Source organism: Cervus elaphus, chromosome 1 (assembly GCF_910594005.1).
Source record: "Cervus elaphus chromosome 1, mCerEla1.1, whole genome shotgun sequence".
NCBI classification, from domain to species: Eukaryota; Metazoa; Chordata; class Mammalia; order Artiodactyla; family Cervidae; genus Cervus; species Cervus elaphus.
Window position 1 is genome coordinate 55,769,970 of NC_057815.1, and position 14,035 is coordinate 55,784,004.

Below are 14,035 nucleotides of genomic sequence, written 5' to 3' on the forward strand. Positions count from 1 at the left end.
TCTATGTAATTTCTTAAAATGTTTGAGATTGTTAATTATCTAAAACTTAAAGCATGTGATGTTTAAAAATGCAAAATTTAAGCAATCCTTTAGTTACTCACAGGTAAACTTTGTTTTATATTATGGATGAGGTGGTTGGATGGCATCACTGACTCGATGGACATGAATTTGAGCAAGCTCCAGGAGTTTTGATGGACAGGGAAGCCTGGCATTTGGCAGTCCATGGGGTCACAAAGAGTCGGACATGACTGAGCAACTGAACTGAAATAATTTTCTGGATAATGAGAAACTTACCCTTTAAGCATTAGACTGTTACCCCTGACTCATTTCTAATACATGAGATGTTATCCTTTAGTAGTAAATATAGTGTAATATTTTACTCCTTGCTGTCATAAATTGATTCTACTAATGTAAGCTCTCTAAGGAGAGCCGCATACCTTCCTTCTTCACTTTTTATCTAATACTACATGATGCTGGCCATGACTTTTATTTTCTGATGGATTATCAAAATGGATTTATTTTTTTTGTGGGTATTAGAGTGAGTTCAGAGGGAAGTAGAGAGGGAAAAGTTCTTCCCCAGAGTCTTCAGGGGAAAAGTTTGGATTCCTTCCTAATGGTGTATAGATTGTTCATGAACTTGCCCTTGGCAAAACTCCTTGTCGGTCTTCTGAATGCCTTTCCCTCCCTCAGTCCTTTGTTTCTTTGCATGTGGTTGTCTGTCAACTTTGAAAGTCTTGCTGATCTCGCTTCCCTAACTCTTAACTTCTGCTAATCCTTAAAACATGGCTGATTCATGTCAATGTATGACAAAACCCACTACAATATTGTAATTAGCCTCCAACTAATAAGAATAAATGAAAAAAAAAAAGTACAGAGTCTTATACACTTCCTCACCCTTTCTCCTAATTTTCCCAGTTTAAAAAAAAAAAAAAAAAACTGCAACTCGAATGTCAATTCCTTTAGGTGGGCCCAGTGTAGTCATAAAGGTCCTTAAAAGATGGAAGAGGGAGATATAGTGTGAGAGTGGTGCACTCTGATTCACACGAAAGCGAAAGAGTCAACCAACCTTACCAGCTTTGATGATGGAAGGGGGTCCATGAGCTCAAGAATGCAGGCAATTGCTAGAAGCTGGGAAACCCAGGAGTAGGGCTTCTGAATTTTAAGCCATTAAGTTTGTGGAAATTTGTCATAATAGCCTTTGGAAATTAACAGACTTTTAATTACAACTACAGACTTTTTTAAATGTAAATCTTAATTTTTAAATACTTGGACTCACAAGAAGTTGCTAAAATGGTACAGCAAATTCTCAAGTTTTGACTTCTCCAAACTTATTTAGATCTCACACCCTCAGAAAATAGTATTAGACCAATCATAATCAAAAGAAGCAAAATATATTAAAACTGAGGACATATAGAAGCAAATAACTCTGCTCTCTTTTTTACACTTTTATCAGAATGCAGCTGCTTTACAATGTTGTGTTTCTTCTGTACAGCACAGTGAGTCACCTGTGTGTGTTCATACATTCTCTCTTTTTTGGATCTCTATCCCATTTAGGTCACCACAGAGCACTGAGGAGTGTTCCCTGTGCTGAGCAGCAGGTTCTCCCCAGTTACCTTAGCAGTGTCTATATGTCCGTCCCAGTCTCCCAGGTCATCCCAAACCCCCTTCTCCCCAGCGGTGTCCATACCTTTGTTCTGTGCATCTGTGTGTCTGTTTCTGCTTTGCAGATAGGTTCATTTGTACCATTTTCCTGGATTCCACATATATGTGGAGTTGTAAGGTTTGGGAAATGAAGGTTTGGAGGGCAGGTTGCTTGTCAATTCCCTGTAGTCTGTCTCCTCACTCAGCCATTAGCTCTAGTAAGACAGGAATTGTGACTGTTCTGTGGGCTAATGCTTGCCCGAGGGCTCAGGACAGTGTCAGGTACGTGGTAGGCACACAGTAAATGTTTGTTGAATAAACGAATATAATAAAGTCACCTAGAAAGTTAGGGGCAACCAGAACAGGAACCCACGGCTCTGCTCCCCCAGGCTAGGCTCTATCCATTGAACCAGGAAACCTAGATTACAGAGCAAGGCTGTTGTTCAGTCACTCAGTCATGTCTGACTGTTTGCAGCCCCATGGACTGCAGCACACCAGGCTTCCCTGTCCTTCACCATCTCCTGGAGCCTGCTCAAACTCACATCCATTGAGTCAGTGATGCCATCCAAACATCTCATCCTCTGTCATCCCCTTCTCCTCCTGCCTTAAATCTTTACCAGCATCAGGGTCTTTTCAAATGAGTCAGTTCTTTGCATCACGTGGCCAAAGTATTGGAGCTTCAGCTTCAACATCAGTCCTTCCAATGAATATTCAGGACTGATTTCCTTTAGGATGGACTGGGTGGATCCCCTTGCAGTCAAAGGGACTCTCGAGAGTCTTCTCTAACACCACAGTTCAAACGCATCAATTCTTCGGCGCTCAGGTTTTTTTATGGTCCAGCTCTCACATCCATACATGACTACTAGAAAAGCCATAGCTTTGACTAGATGGACCTTTGTAGGCAAAGAAATGTCTCTGCTTTTTAATACACTTTTAGGTTGGTCATAGCTTTTCTTCCAAGTAGCAAGTGTCTGTTACTTTCGTGGCTGCAGTCACCATCCACATTCACTTTGGAGCCTAAGAACATAAAGTCTGTGACTGTTTTCACTGTTTCCCCATCTATTTGCCATGAAGTGATAGGACCGGATACCATGATCTTTGTTTTTTTTAATATTTAGTTTTAAGCCAGCTTTTTCACTCTCCTCTTTCACCTTCATCAAAAGGCTCTTTAATTCCTCTTTACTTTCTGCAATAAGGTTGGTGTCATCTACATGTCCGACTCTCTGTGACCCCATGGACTGTAGCCTACCAGGCTTTTTGTCCATGTAATTCTCCAGGCAAGAATACTGGAGTAGATAGCCATTGTTTTCTCCAGGGGAACTTCCCAACCCAGGGATTGAACCTGTGTTTCCTGCATTGTAGGCAGATTCTTTACCATCTGAGCCACCAGGGAAGCCCCCAATATAAGATTTAGCAAATGAATAAATGTGTTTATGTCATTAGGATCCAGGGTTTTCACTGGAAGAAGGAACATACAAATATGTATTGGAGTCAGTTGGGAGACCCTGCGATAATAGATTGGAACTGAAAGTAATGATATGGACTCGGAATTCTCAAATACATGTGTATGGATATATATATGTATGTGTGTGTGTGTGTGCCTGTCTGTATGCATGTATATATGTTTGTATATGTGCATGTATCTACTCTTATCTGTAAAAGTAACCCCAAAACAAAGATACCTTGGCAGAAATGATCTAACATTTACCCTAATACCTTCAATTCTTGATTTTTAAAAGCCATTTCTAATGGAAGGAACCAGGCCTCCTTGGAGAGGTGACTAACTTCAGAGCAGGGACAGAGTAGGTAAAATATGAGTCTGGATTATTTTGTCAGGCTAGAAAGTAAGAAAGAACTTAAAAAGGAAAGGGTTCATGTCATAGGGACACAGGAATTAGGTTAAAGGGGTGACCGTTGTCTAAGTTTAGGACTTAATGGGCACAAACATAATTAAGGTCAGTAATAACTTACAGAATGTTGGAATAAAAAAATAGAAATCCATGAGTCTATACTGATAATGGATATATAAATAAGTAGGTAATGGGAGAATAAATGAGAGTTCTGATTATTGCTCTACATTAAGTGCTAATTTCTAATTGGTTGAATATGATTTGCAAAAGCATTTTATAATCATTACAGTAAAGACTGATTCAGATAGTAATGATCAGTTGATGCTATTTCTAGGCAAAAGTTTTGGTGAGGAACAAAATATTTGCATGATCTAAAGTGTCTGAACTCAAATGGCTTATTAGTTACGAGGAAAAATACAAAGTATACATTGGAAGAGTTAGATAGTAATAAACAAAAGTTTAGGTGAACCAAATCAACATCACTGGGGATAATGATTCTGGTTATGGCAGTATGAAGAGTTCAGAAAATCCTCTCCCCAAAGAACCAGCAGTAAAACTAGATAATTGTTGCATACAACTCTTTCAATTCTCTGCAAATTGAGCAAAAGCAAACAACAAATTCAGTAGCGTTTACTCATGGTAGAACTTCGGATAAGAATAGTGTTCTTACCTGGATGACTCCTATCTTTCCCACAATGAGAATGATTGTTTTGCTTGGGCAGGGCGGGACATAAAACCGTCAACTTTGCTGCCAAAAGGTTGGAAAGCTTAAGCCCACAACATCATTTTCAACAAAAATAATGTTGAATCCAGTAGGAAATAAAAAGAAATTAACGCTGCTTTTCTGCATTGTAATCCTCTTTGGGACTAGTGGCAGACCAGCTAGAAATTTAACCAGAAAATCCTGGCAATGACAGAGCCATAGAAGGGATAGCTGAGACTCAGGATCAAGATGGCAACATAGGAGGCTCCTGAATTTCGCTCTCTCACAGACAGCTACACATGGAGCAATTCCCTGTGAAATTTAGAAACTAGTTAAGTGACTCTTATACCTTAGGCTCCTGAGAAAATATCCACATTGAAATGGGTAGGAATAATGGATATACACTCTTGCCATAAACTCCAGTCCTTGCATAGCACCATATAACAGGGATGGAACCCCGAAAACCCAACTTTTCCCTGAAGAGTGAAGGGTTGGGACTCTGTGATAACCTAGAGGGGTGGAATGGGATGGGAGGTGGGAGGGAGGTTCAAAACTGAGGGGATATATGTATACCTATGGCTGATTCATGTTGATGTATGGCAGAAATCAACACAATATTGTAAAGCAATTATCCTTTTATTTAAAATAAATTTTTTAAAAATTTAAAAAGAGTGAAAGGTTGGGGCCACACATCTTGCATATCAACTTTTTAAACTCCCACCTGAGGAATGGTTCCCTCAAACTCCTAACTCTGAAAGCCAGCAGAGCTTGTGTTCACGAGTCCCATAGTACTACAGAAAACAAAGAGGCAGTTCTTAATGGGCTATGAGCACTTACCCACTCCAATATTCTTGGGCTTCCCTTGCAGCTCAGCTGGTAGAGAATCTGCCTGCAATGCGAGAGACCTGGGTTCAATCCCTGGGTTAGGAAGATCCCCTGGAGAAGGGAAAGGCTACCCACCCCAGTATTCTGGGCTGGAGAATTCCACGGACATCCATGGCATCGCAAAGAATTGGACATGACTGAGCAACTTTCACTTTCATGAGCGCTTACTGTGGTTATCCCTCCAGGTTCAGTGTTTAGTGCAGAGGGAGCAGGCAAAAACACCCATCTCCCAGTGTTTCCCAAAAGGGGTTTGACTGCATAGTTTCAAAGTTCAGCTTCTAATTAGCATGAAGCTAGGTGCTGGCATCCTCACTGGAGCCTAAAAGAAAAAGAGATTCACTTCAGCCTTCATGATACATTTAGACTGAAGGTGAAACTATAAAAAATGTATCTCATGCACATAGAAGCCAAAAGAAAGTACAGACAGGTACGCTGATATCAGCCATAATAGACTTTAAGCCAAAAGCTGTAATAAGAGGCAAAGTGATTATATAATGGTAAATTCCTCTTCTTGAGCTCTAAAATCACTGCGGGTGGTGACTGCAGCCACGAAATCAGATGTTTGATTCTTGGCAGGAAAGCTATGACAAACCTAGACAGTGTGTTGAAGAGACATTACTCTGCTAACAAAGTTTTGTATAGTCAAGGCTATGGTCTTTCCAGTGGTCATGATGGTTGTGCAAGCTAGACCTTAAAGAAGGCAGAATGCCAAAGAATTGATGCCTTTGAACTGTGAAGCTGGAGAAGACTTCTGAGAATCCCTTGGACAGCAAGAAGATCAAACAAGTCAGTCTTACGGGAACTCAACCCAGAATACTTGTTGGAAGGATTGATGTGAAGCTGAAACTCCAGCATTTTGGTCATCTAATACAAACAGCTGACTCATTGGAAAAGTCCCTGATGCTGGGAAAGATTGAGGGCAGAAGGAGAAGAGGGCGTTGGAGAATGAGATGGCTAGATGGCATCACTGATGCAATAGATGTGAACTTGGGCAAACTTCAGGAGATGGTAAGGGACAGAGAAGCCTGGTATGCTACAGTCCCTGGGGTCTCTAAGAGTTGAACACAACTGAGTGACTGAACAATAGCAACAAATGGTAAAATAGTTGGTTCATCAAGAAGTTATAATAAGTGTAAGTATTTATGCACCTACCATCAGATCACTTAAATACATGAAGCAAATATTAACAGATCTGAAGGGAAAAATTGACAGCAATACCATAATAGTAGAGGACTTCAGCACCCCACATGCAACAACAGGTAAATCATCCAAAGAGAAAATCAGTAAGGCAAATAGCAAGAACTGAAAATGTTACAGCAGATGGATCTGACGGACATATATAAAACCTTCCATTCAACAGCAGCAAAAAAATACACATTCTTCTCAAGCACACATTGAACATTCTCTAAGATGAATCATATATTAGGCCACAAACAAGTCTTAATAAATTTATGTATATTGAAATCATATCAAATGTGCTTTTCAACCAGGATGGTGTGAAACTAAAAACCAATACTGGAAGAAAACTTGTAAATTCACAAATGTATGGCGATTACACAGAATGTTCTTAAACAACCAGTGGGTCAATGAAAAAATTAAAAGGGAAATCGAAAGTATCATGAGACAAAGGAATATGGAAAAGCAAACACCACAACTTCCACGATGCAGCAAATTCAGATGTAAGAGGAATGGTAATGGTGATCAATATCTGTATTAAGAAAAAGAAAGGTCTCAAACATCCTAACTTTACCTTCCAAGTAATTAGAAAAAGAAGAATAAGTGAAGTCTGAAGTTAGTAGAAGGAAGGAAATAACTAAGATCAGAGCAAAAAATAGAGAATGAAAAGACAGTAGGAAAGAGGAGTGAAACTGAAAGCTGTTTTTTTTTTTTTTAAGATAGGTAAAATTGATAAACCTTTAGCTAGACTAGGAAAAAAAGAGAAGACTCATTACAATCAAATACGAAAGAGGGGGCATTACTGAAGATACCACAGAAACACTACAGATGATAAGCAACTCCTGTGATCCCAGCAATAATCAGATAACCTGGAAGAATGAATAACTTCCTAGAAACATAAAACCTACCAAAACAGAATAATAAAGAAATTGGAAGTCTGAACAGGACAGTTATTAACAAGGAGGTTGGATCAGTAATCAAAAACATCCCTAAAAGAAAAGTCCAGGACCACATGGCTTCTCTGGATGAATCCAATGAAAAATTTGAAGAATTAATAGCTGTCTATTAGCAACTCTTCTGAAAAATAAAAGAAGTGGAACTCTTCCAAACTCATTTTACAAGGCCAGCATTACCCTAATACCAAAGTCAGACTTGGACACTACAAGAAAAGGAAGCTACAGGTTTAGCGTTTTGAATTTAGATGCAAAAATCTTCAACAAAATATTGGCAAACCAAATTCTACAGTATGGTAAAGGATGATAGAACGTGATTGAGTAGGATATACTCCTTGGGATGATTTAGTAAGCAAATCAATAAATTGTTCTCTTTGAAATGTTTAATCTTATGGTATGTGAATTTCATCTCAATGAAAATAATTTAATGCCGTGGAAATGCTCCATGCTGAGTGACTAAGCACAGCACAGCAAAGAAACGGGACACCTAAATGAAATATTGAGCTTAGAATGAATCCTTATGGTAGGGGAAAAGTTCCAAAGAATAATTTTGAGTCAGAATGAAACAAAATAAGAATACACATGTGAGATTAGATTTAAAATATTCAGTTCAGTTTAGTCCCTCTGTTGTGTCCGACTCTGTGACCCCATGGACTGCAGCACGCCAGGCTTCATTGTCCATCACTCACTCCCGGAGCTTGCTCAAACTCATGTCCATCCAGTCAGTGATGCTATCCAACCATATCATCCTCTGTCATCCCCTTCTCCTCCTGCCTTCAATCTTTCCCAGCATCAGGGTCTTTTCCAATGAGTCAGTTCTTCACATCAGGTGGCCAAAGTATTGGAGTTTCAGCTTCAGCATCAGTCCTTCCAATGAATATTCAGGACTGATTTCCTTTAGGATGGACTGGTAAGATCTCCTTGCAGTCCACGGGACTAATTAGCCTCCAACTAATAAAAATAAATGGAAAAAAAAAAAGTCTTCTCCAACACCACAGTTCAGAAGCATCAATTCTTCGGTGCTCATCTTTCTTTATAGTCCAACTCTCACATCCATACATGACTACTGGAAAACCATAGCTTTGACTAGACAGACCTTTGTTGGCAAAGTAATGTCTCTGCTTTTTAATATGCTGTCTAGGTTGGTCATAGCTTTTCTTTTGGAAAGATGCTTGCAGCAAGCATCTTTTAATTTCATGGCTGCAGTCACCATCTGCAGTGATTTTGGATTAGACTTAAAATATTGCAACATGTTAAATTTGCTGAGGAGGATAACCATACTGTGGTTAAGGAAGACATTATCTTTATTCTTAGGAAAAACATACTGACATATTTAAGGGTGAATGTCATGATGTGTACAGTCACATGGGTCAGAAAACATGTGTGTGGTTTTAGAAAGAGGCAGGGTATGCTTACACATGAAGTACAAATGTTAAAGCAAATGGAGCAAAATTCAACATTAGTGAATCATTGTGAGGGATATTTGGGTGCTCTGTGCACTGTTCTTGCAGCTTTTTTGTAAGCTTTAATTATTTCCAAAGAAAAATATTTAATGTTATCTCTTAGGTGGCTCAGTGCTAAAGAATCTGCCTACCAGTGCAGGAGACACAAGAGACACCTGTTCAGTCCCTGGGTTGGGAAGATCCCCTGCAGAAGGAAATGGCAACCTTCTCCAGTATTCTTGTCTGGGAAATTCCATGGACAGAGGAGCCTGGAGGGCTACAGTCCACAGGGTCACAGAGAGTCCAAAACGACTGAACAACTGAACACACACGTTATTCAGTTTAATAAATGTGGCATCATGATTATAGTTGAAACTTCTTGCGTATGCCACCTCATCCCAGAGACAAATACTGTCCTTTATTTGGTTCTTTTTATTCCCGGATATATCTTTATATGGTCTATGTTTGTACTGATACATACCTGAACGGTATATAGTAGCATTTTGTATGGTTTTAAGCAATATATAAATGCTATCATTCTATAGAATCACTTTATACCATAGTTTCCTCACTCAACTTTATATTTGGGAGAGTTGTTCACACTGATATATTAGCACTAGCTCTCTTATTTTCAGGTTGTAAAGGTATCCCTAAAGTCTTGGTGATGTTCTAATCTTAAAGTCGTAGGTATAAATGTTACTGACCTACCCCACACAAAAGCCATATCACTTGAAAATATTTAAATTTCTTTAATAATTATTTCATTTTATAAATTTTGAATAATAAAATTTTAGTTTTAGTTTTTTGTTTCAGTCAACATTTGCTATCTTCAGTCAGAAGTTTAATTTTTAGTAACTTAAATTTTACTATAATTTATTTTTCATTCTTATATTTGGGATGTATCTACTTTTTTCATTATTTAAATACTTCTATAGTGTTCCTTTTTGTACCTTATCTTCTTGGGTACATATGAAAGTTTCTATGATAAATAACTCAAAATGGAATTATTAAAATTACTGCATTAACTAGATACCAGGGTATGTGCATGTCCATCTTAACTTTATTTATGTTTGTCACAGCAGTGTATATGATCATGCCTTTCCCTACCATCCTCATAAAAACTTAGAATTGTCAAACTCTAATTTTGGCTATTGTAGTAGGTTTAAAATCATACCCCCTGAATTTTTTAGTTTGAATTTTTCTGATTATTAAAAGTGTTGGAGCTTCTTTTCATGTTAATCAGCCATTTTGATTTCCTCTTATGTAAATTATAAATTCATATTATTCTCCTATGTTGCTTTTTTCTTGCTTTTAGAGGAGATTTTTTTAAATTGTCAACTATATGCTATTTCCAAGAAGTAGAGAAAGGTTGATGTAAAAAGTTGAAAAAAAGATATACTAGGAAAATTTCAACAACAAAACTGGTTTGGTTATGTTAACATTAGACAAATTAACTTTAAAAGGGAAAAAAGTTGTTAAAACAAGGCCAAGCATCTAAAATAGAAATTTAAGTACAGACCTTGGAGATGAAGTCAAAAAGAAGGTAATAGTATATTTCCAATTAACTAATATAGTCAATGAGTGTACACTGATTTGAAGAATAAGACAAACAAAACTGAAAGTTTGGGAAAACAAATACCCATAGGCTCTTTGGAATTCATAGTTTAACTAAATATTTTTCTTCAGAGATTTTTTAAGTATTCGCTTTTTCATTCCATGTCATTCTAAGGCTATGTTTCTTGGCAGCACATAATAAAATTAAATGCACTTGGTAAGAATTTGCTCTTTGTGTTTTCAGGAATTCAAAATGTCCTCAGCCTCTTTTGTGCGGTCCTTACAGAAAATAAGGTTCTCTTCCATTCTGCAAGTTTCCAGAGACTTAGTGATGCTTGTAGAGCCCTGGAGTCATTAATGTTTCCTCTTAAATATAGGTAAGGGTTTTTATTTGGTATTTTTATTTACTCCCAGATTATGCATTACTTATCAATGATCAATCAAAACATCATTTCACAACAGTTTTGAATGACAAGGGCATATTTTACAATGTTATGCTGTTAGAAGAGTCATTATTCTGATAGAAATCTAGCCTAGAATTTGGAACTTTTCCAAGTTGCCTATTATTGAGTGTTGATTCCTTTCATGAAAAAGTAATCAATTTGAATAGTATTGTCAGCAACATTTAATTCCCTTTGAATATAGTTGGAGATAAAAGTCTTAAGATAGTAATATCTGATTATTTAATATTAAGAAATTATTGTTAATTCAGGCAGTTATAGTGGAATTATAGTTTTACTTTTAAAACAGCCCTTACCTTTTTTAGATATATACTAAAGTATTTATGTATACATGATATGGTATCTGGGATTTGCTCCAAATAATGTGGTAGGAAAAAGAACAAAAATGGGTAGAAATATATATGTGGCCATGCATTGGTGATTGTCAAAGCTGATTAAATACATGAGGCTTTATCTTCCTTTTTTTTCCCTCTATTTTGGGGGCAGAGAGGGATGTTAGTTTTTTTGTAATAAAAAGTATAAAGGAAAACAGTGATGACTGAGAGTGCTGTAAGTACAATATTTTATTCTAATATTTTTTATCAATTTGTTAATCACAGTGACCTAGAAAAAATTTACACAGTCTACAGATTTTATTAAAAATATTTTTTAACCTGTGTGCTTTTTTAAACCTCCAGATAAGAGAGCATTCTAAACCTTAATTTTGTACCTAGCCATTGTTACCAAATATAAAAATCAAGTAGATAAAATGGAACTCAAATGATTGTTTTATATAGAGAAATGCATTATCACCAGTATGTGGGGGGTGAGGGGATGTTCCATCAGGAAGTCAGTGTTACCAACTGATGTCAGATCTCTATGTAAGGAAAAGTTCTTTCAAGCAAGTTTGAAAAACTTAAAGAGATTGCTTGCCTAGAGGGGTAAGGGATAAGAAAGCTGCCCTGCTTACTTCATATCTTTTTATATCAGATCATACCTTTCACATGAAGAATTTTTAAAATCTTTTTTCTCCCAAGAATTTAATATTAACAACTCTGAGAATATTATTGATAATTTCTAAACACAGATAATCTGAAATTCATAAAGTATAAAAATGAAAGAAAGGTATGTTGTATTATGGAAGAACAAATATATCTCACATGTATTTTTATTATTTCTAGTTACCCTTATATTCCTATTCTCCCGGCTCAGCTCCTAGAAGTTCTGAGTTCCCCAACGCCTTTCATTATTGGAGTACATTCTGTCTTTAAAACTGATGTTCATGAACTTGTAAGTATTCATCTTTAAATTGCTAGTTACTGAGGTCAGAGGTTTGTTACATTTCTTTGAGTCCTGCCTGCCTGCTAAGTCATTCCAGTCGTGTCTGACTCTGTGCGACCCCATGGACTGTAGCTTGCCGGGCTCCTTTGTCTGTGGGATTCTCCAGGCAGGAATCCTGGAGTGGGTTGCCATGACCTCCTCAGTCCTATAGCACTTAAACTAATTACTATTTTCAAATCTGTTCCATTCCCAATAGAAAAGATTGGCTGGAAGCACAGCATCATTAAAAAACCTAAATACATTAATTTTTCCTTACAGCAAGTACAGGAGATTTATAAAATGAATTCATTAATCTTTTAAAATTTCCCTCTTTTGGCATATTAAGTTTATCTTTCTATATTCTTCATCTCACATATGAGAAAGGAAGAAAAAATTATCCATTGTTAGCAGTCTATTTATGCTTTTATTATGAGTACTTTAATTTATTCATATTTTGAAATGAGGTCTGTGATAATGCTACCCACTCCAGTATTCTGGCCTGGAGAATTCCATGGACTGTATGGTCCATGGGTACACAGAGTCAGACACAACTGAGCTACTTTCACTTTTTCACTTTCAAAAATCAAAAAGGATTTGCAAAGGAGTGAAGGGTTTTGATGGAATGCAAGTTTATTGTGAGCCCCACCCCGCCCCCAGATTATTCTGTTGTTAATACTAAATGGAAATACTAAAGGAGAGAAAGTAATACTCTGTATTCAACCAGCTCTTAAAAACAAATTTACTTCTCTGCAGTGTGCTTTAAGAAGGACTGCAACAAAATTGAATTTCATAGAAGGACATTTAGGATGTCAAAAGTTTAGAAACCATATCTTTGAGGGCCTAAGAAAATTTTCTCAGGTAATAACCTAATCTTATTTGATAGCTAAAGATAAATATTTAAGTAGCTGTCATAGAAAGAAGGGTAGAGGCTGAAAGAGAATCAGTGGGTATAATGGATATAGAAACAAATTTCTGCTCAGTCTAAGAGTTTTCAACTAAATAGAGCTGCCCAGTGATGATGAATGTGTCTCCTTATGTGAAGAGTACTCTAAGTAGAGTGCAAAGACAGATTGAATGACACCTTTCAGGGAGTTTAAGAAAAATTCTTCACTGAAAGGTTAGGTTATATGACATCTGTGATTCACAAATCCTAAAGAGTTTGTTATTCTAATTTTATTTTAGTTATAAATGCCAGTGAAGAGGTAAGCTCTGTGGGTAAGCAAGCAAGCAAGCAAAGTCGCTCAGTCGTGTCCAACTCTTTGCGACCCCATAGGCTGTGGCCTACCAGGCTCCTCCATCCATGGGATTTTTCAGGCACTTCTGTATAATTACAATTGTAATCAAATCATAATTGTCATTTAAACTGACAGAAGACCATTGCACATTGCAGTTATAAACAGGACCCTCATTCTTTTTTCTGACTTTATATATTGATATCTGGTTCTTTTTTAACATTGATATCAACATATAAAAATATCTGTAAATCCATAAACATTAAGTGAAACCTCATTAGTACTAATTAAAAACACACTCATCTGGTTTGTAGGCATTTTCCCAGTAAATAAAAACAGCCTATGGAAGTTAGACAAACCAAATATTGACAAAAGTAAATTTCTTAACTTTTCATTGAATAAATTAGAATTAATTTTAATCCTGTTAGCAACATAATACCTTCAATAATTTTGACTGGTTTCTCTATTACATTTTTCATGTTATTTTAAAATAGATTTTGTAAAATGCTAAAAATTAGTGTTTTAGCTACCTAAACAGTACTGTTTTGATGTATACTAGTTGCTTTGCTTGTTAACTCTTATGATTACTATGTTATTTAGGATATGGCTGAACTACTATAATAAAACATGCAAAATGCAATGGCTTAAACAAAATGGATTTTTATTTAACACTCATGCAGCAGTTTGTAGAAGTGTTCCATTACGTCAGATCAATTTATTTCATGAACTCATTCAAGGAAGGACCATGCACGCTTCTTTGCTTCTTGTTTCTCCACTAGAATCCACTCAGGCATTGTCATCCTCTGAATGTGTTCAAGATTGGGTTGTTAGCTCATAGT

At 36.7% G+C, this 14,035-nt stretch overlaps 1 protein-coding gene across 3 annotated transcripts in view; it reads left to right on the forward strand.

Annotated features, from left to right (window-relative positions):
• SBF2 (SET binding factor 2) overlaps positions 1 to 14,035 on the forward strand; it is a 494,424-nt gene that overhangs the window by 256,402 nt on the left and 223,987 nt on the right. For all 3 annotated transcript variants that reach the window (XM_043903289.1, XM_043903298.1, XM_043903284.1), the window contains 2 exons: positions 10,449 to 10,581; positions 11,826 to 11,934. In XM_043903289.1, the coding sequence (XP_043759224.1) occupies positions 10,449 to 10,581; positions 11,826 to 11,934 (242 nt within the window). The remainder of the gene's footprint in view (positions 1 to 10,448; positions 10,582 to 11,825; positions 11,935 to 14,035) is intronic.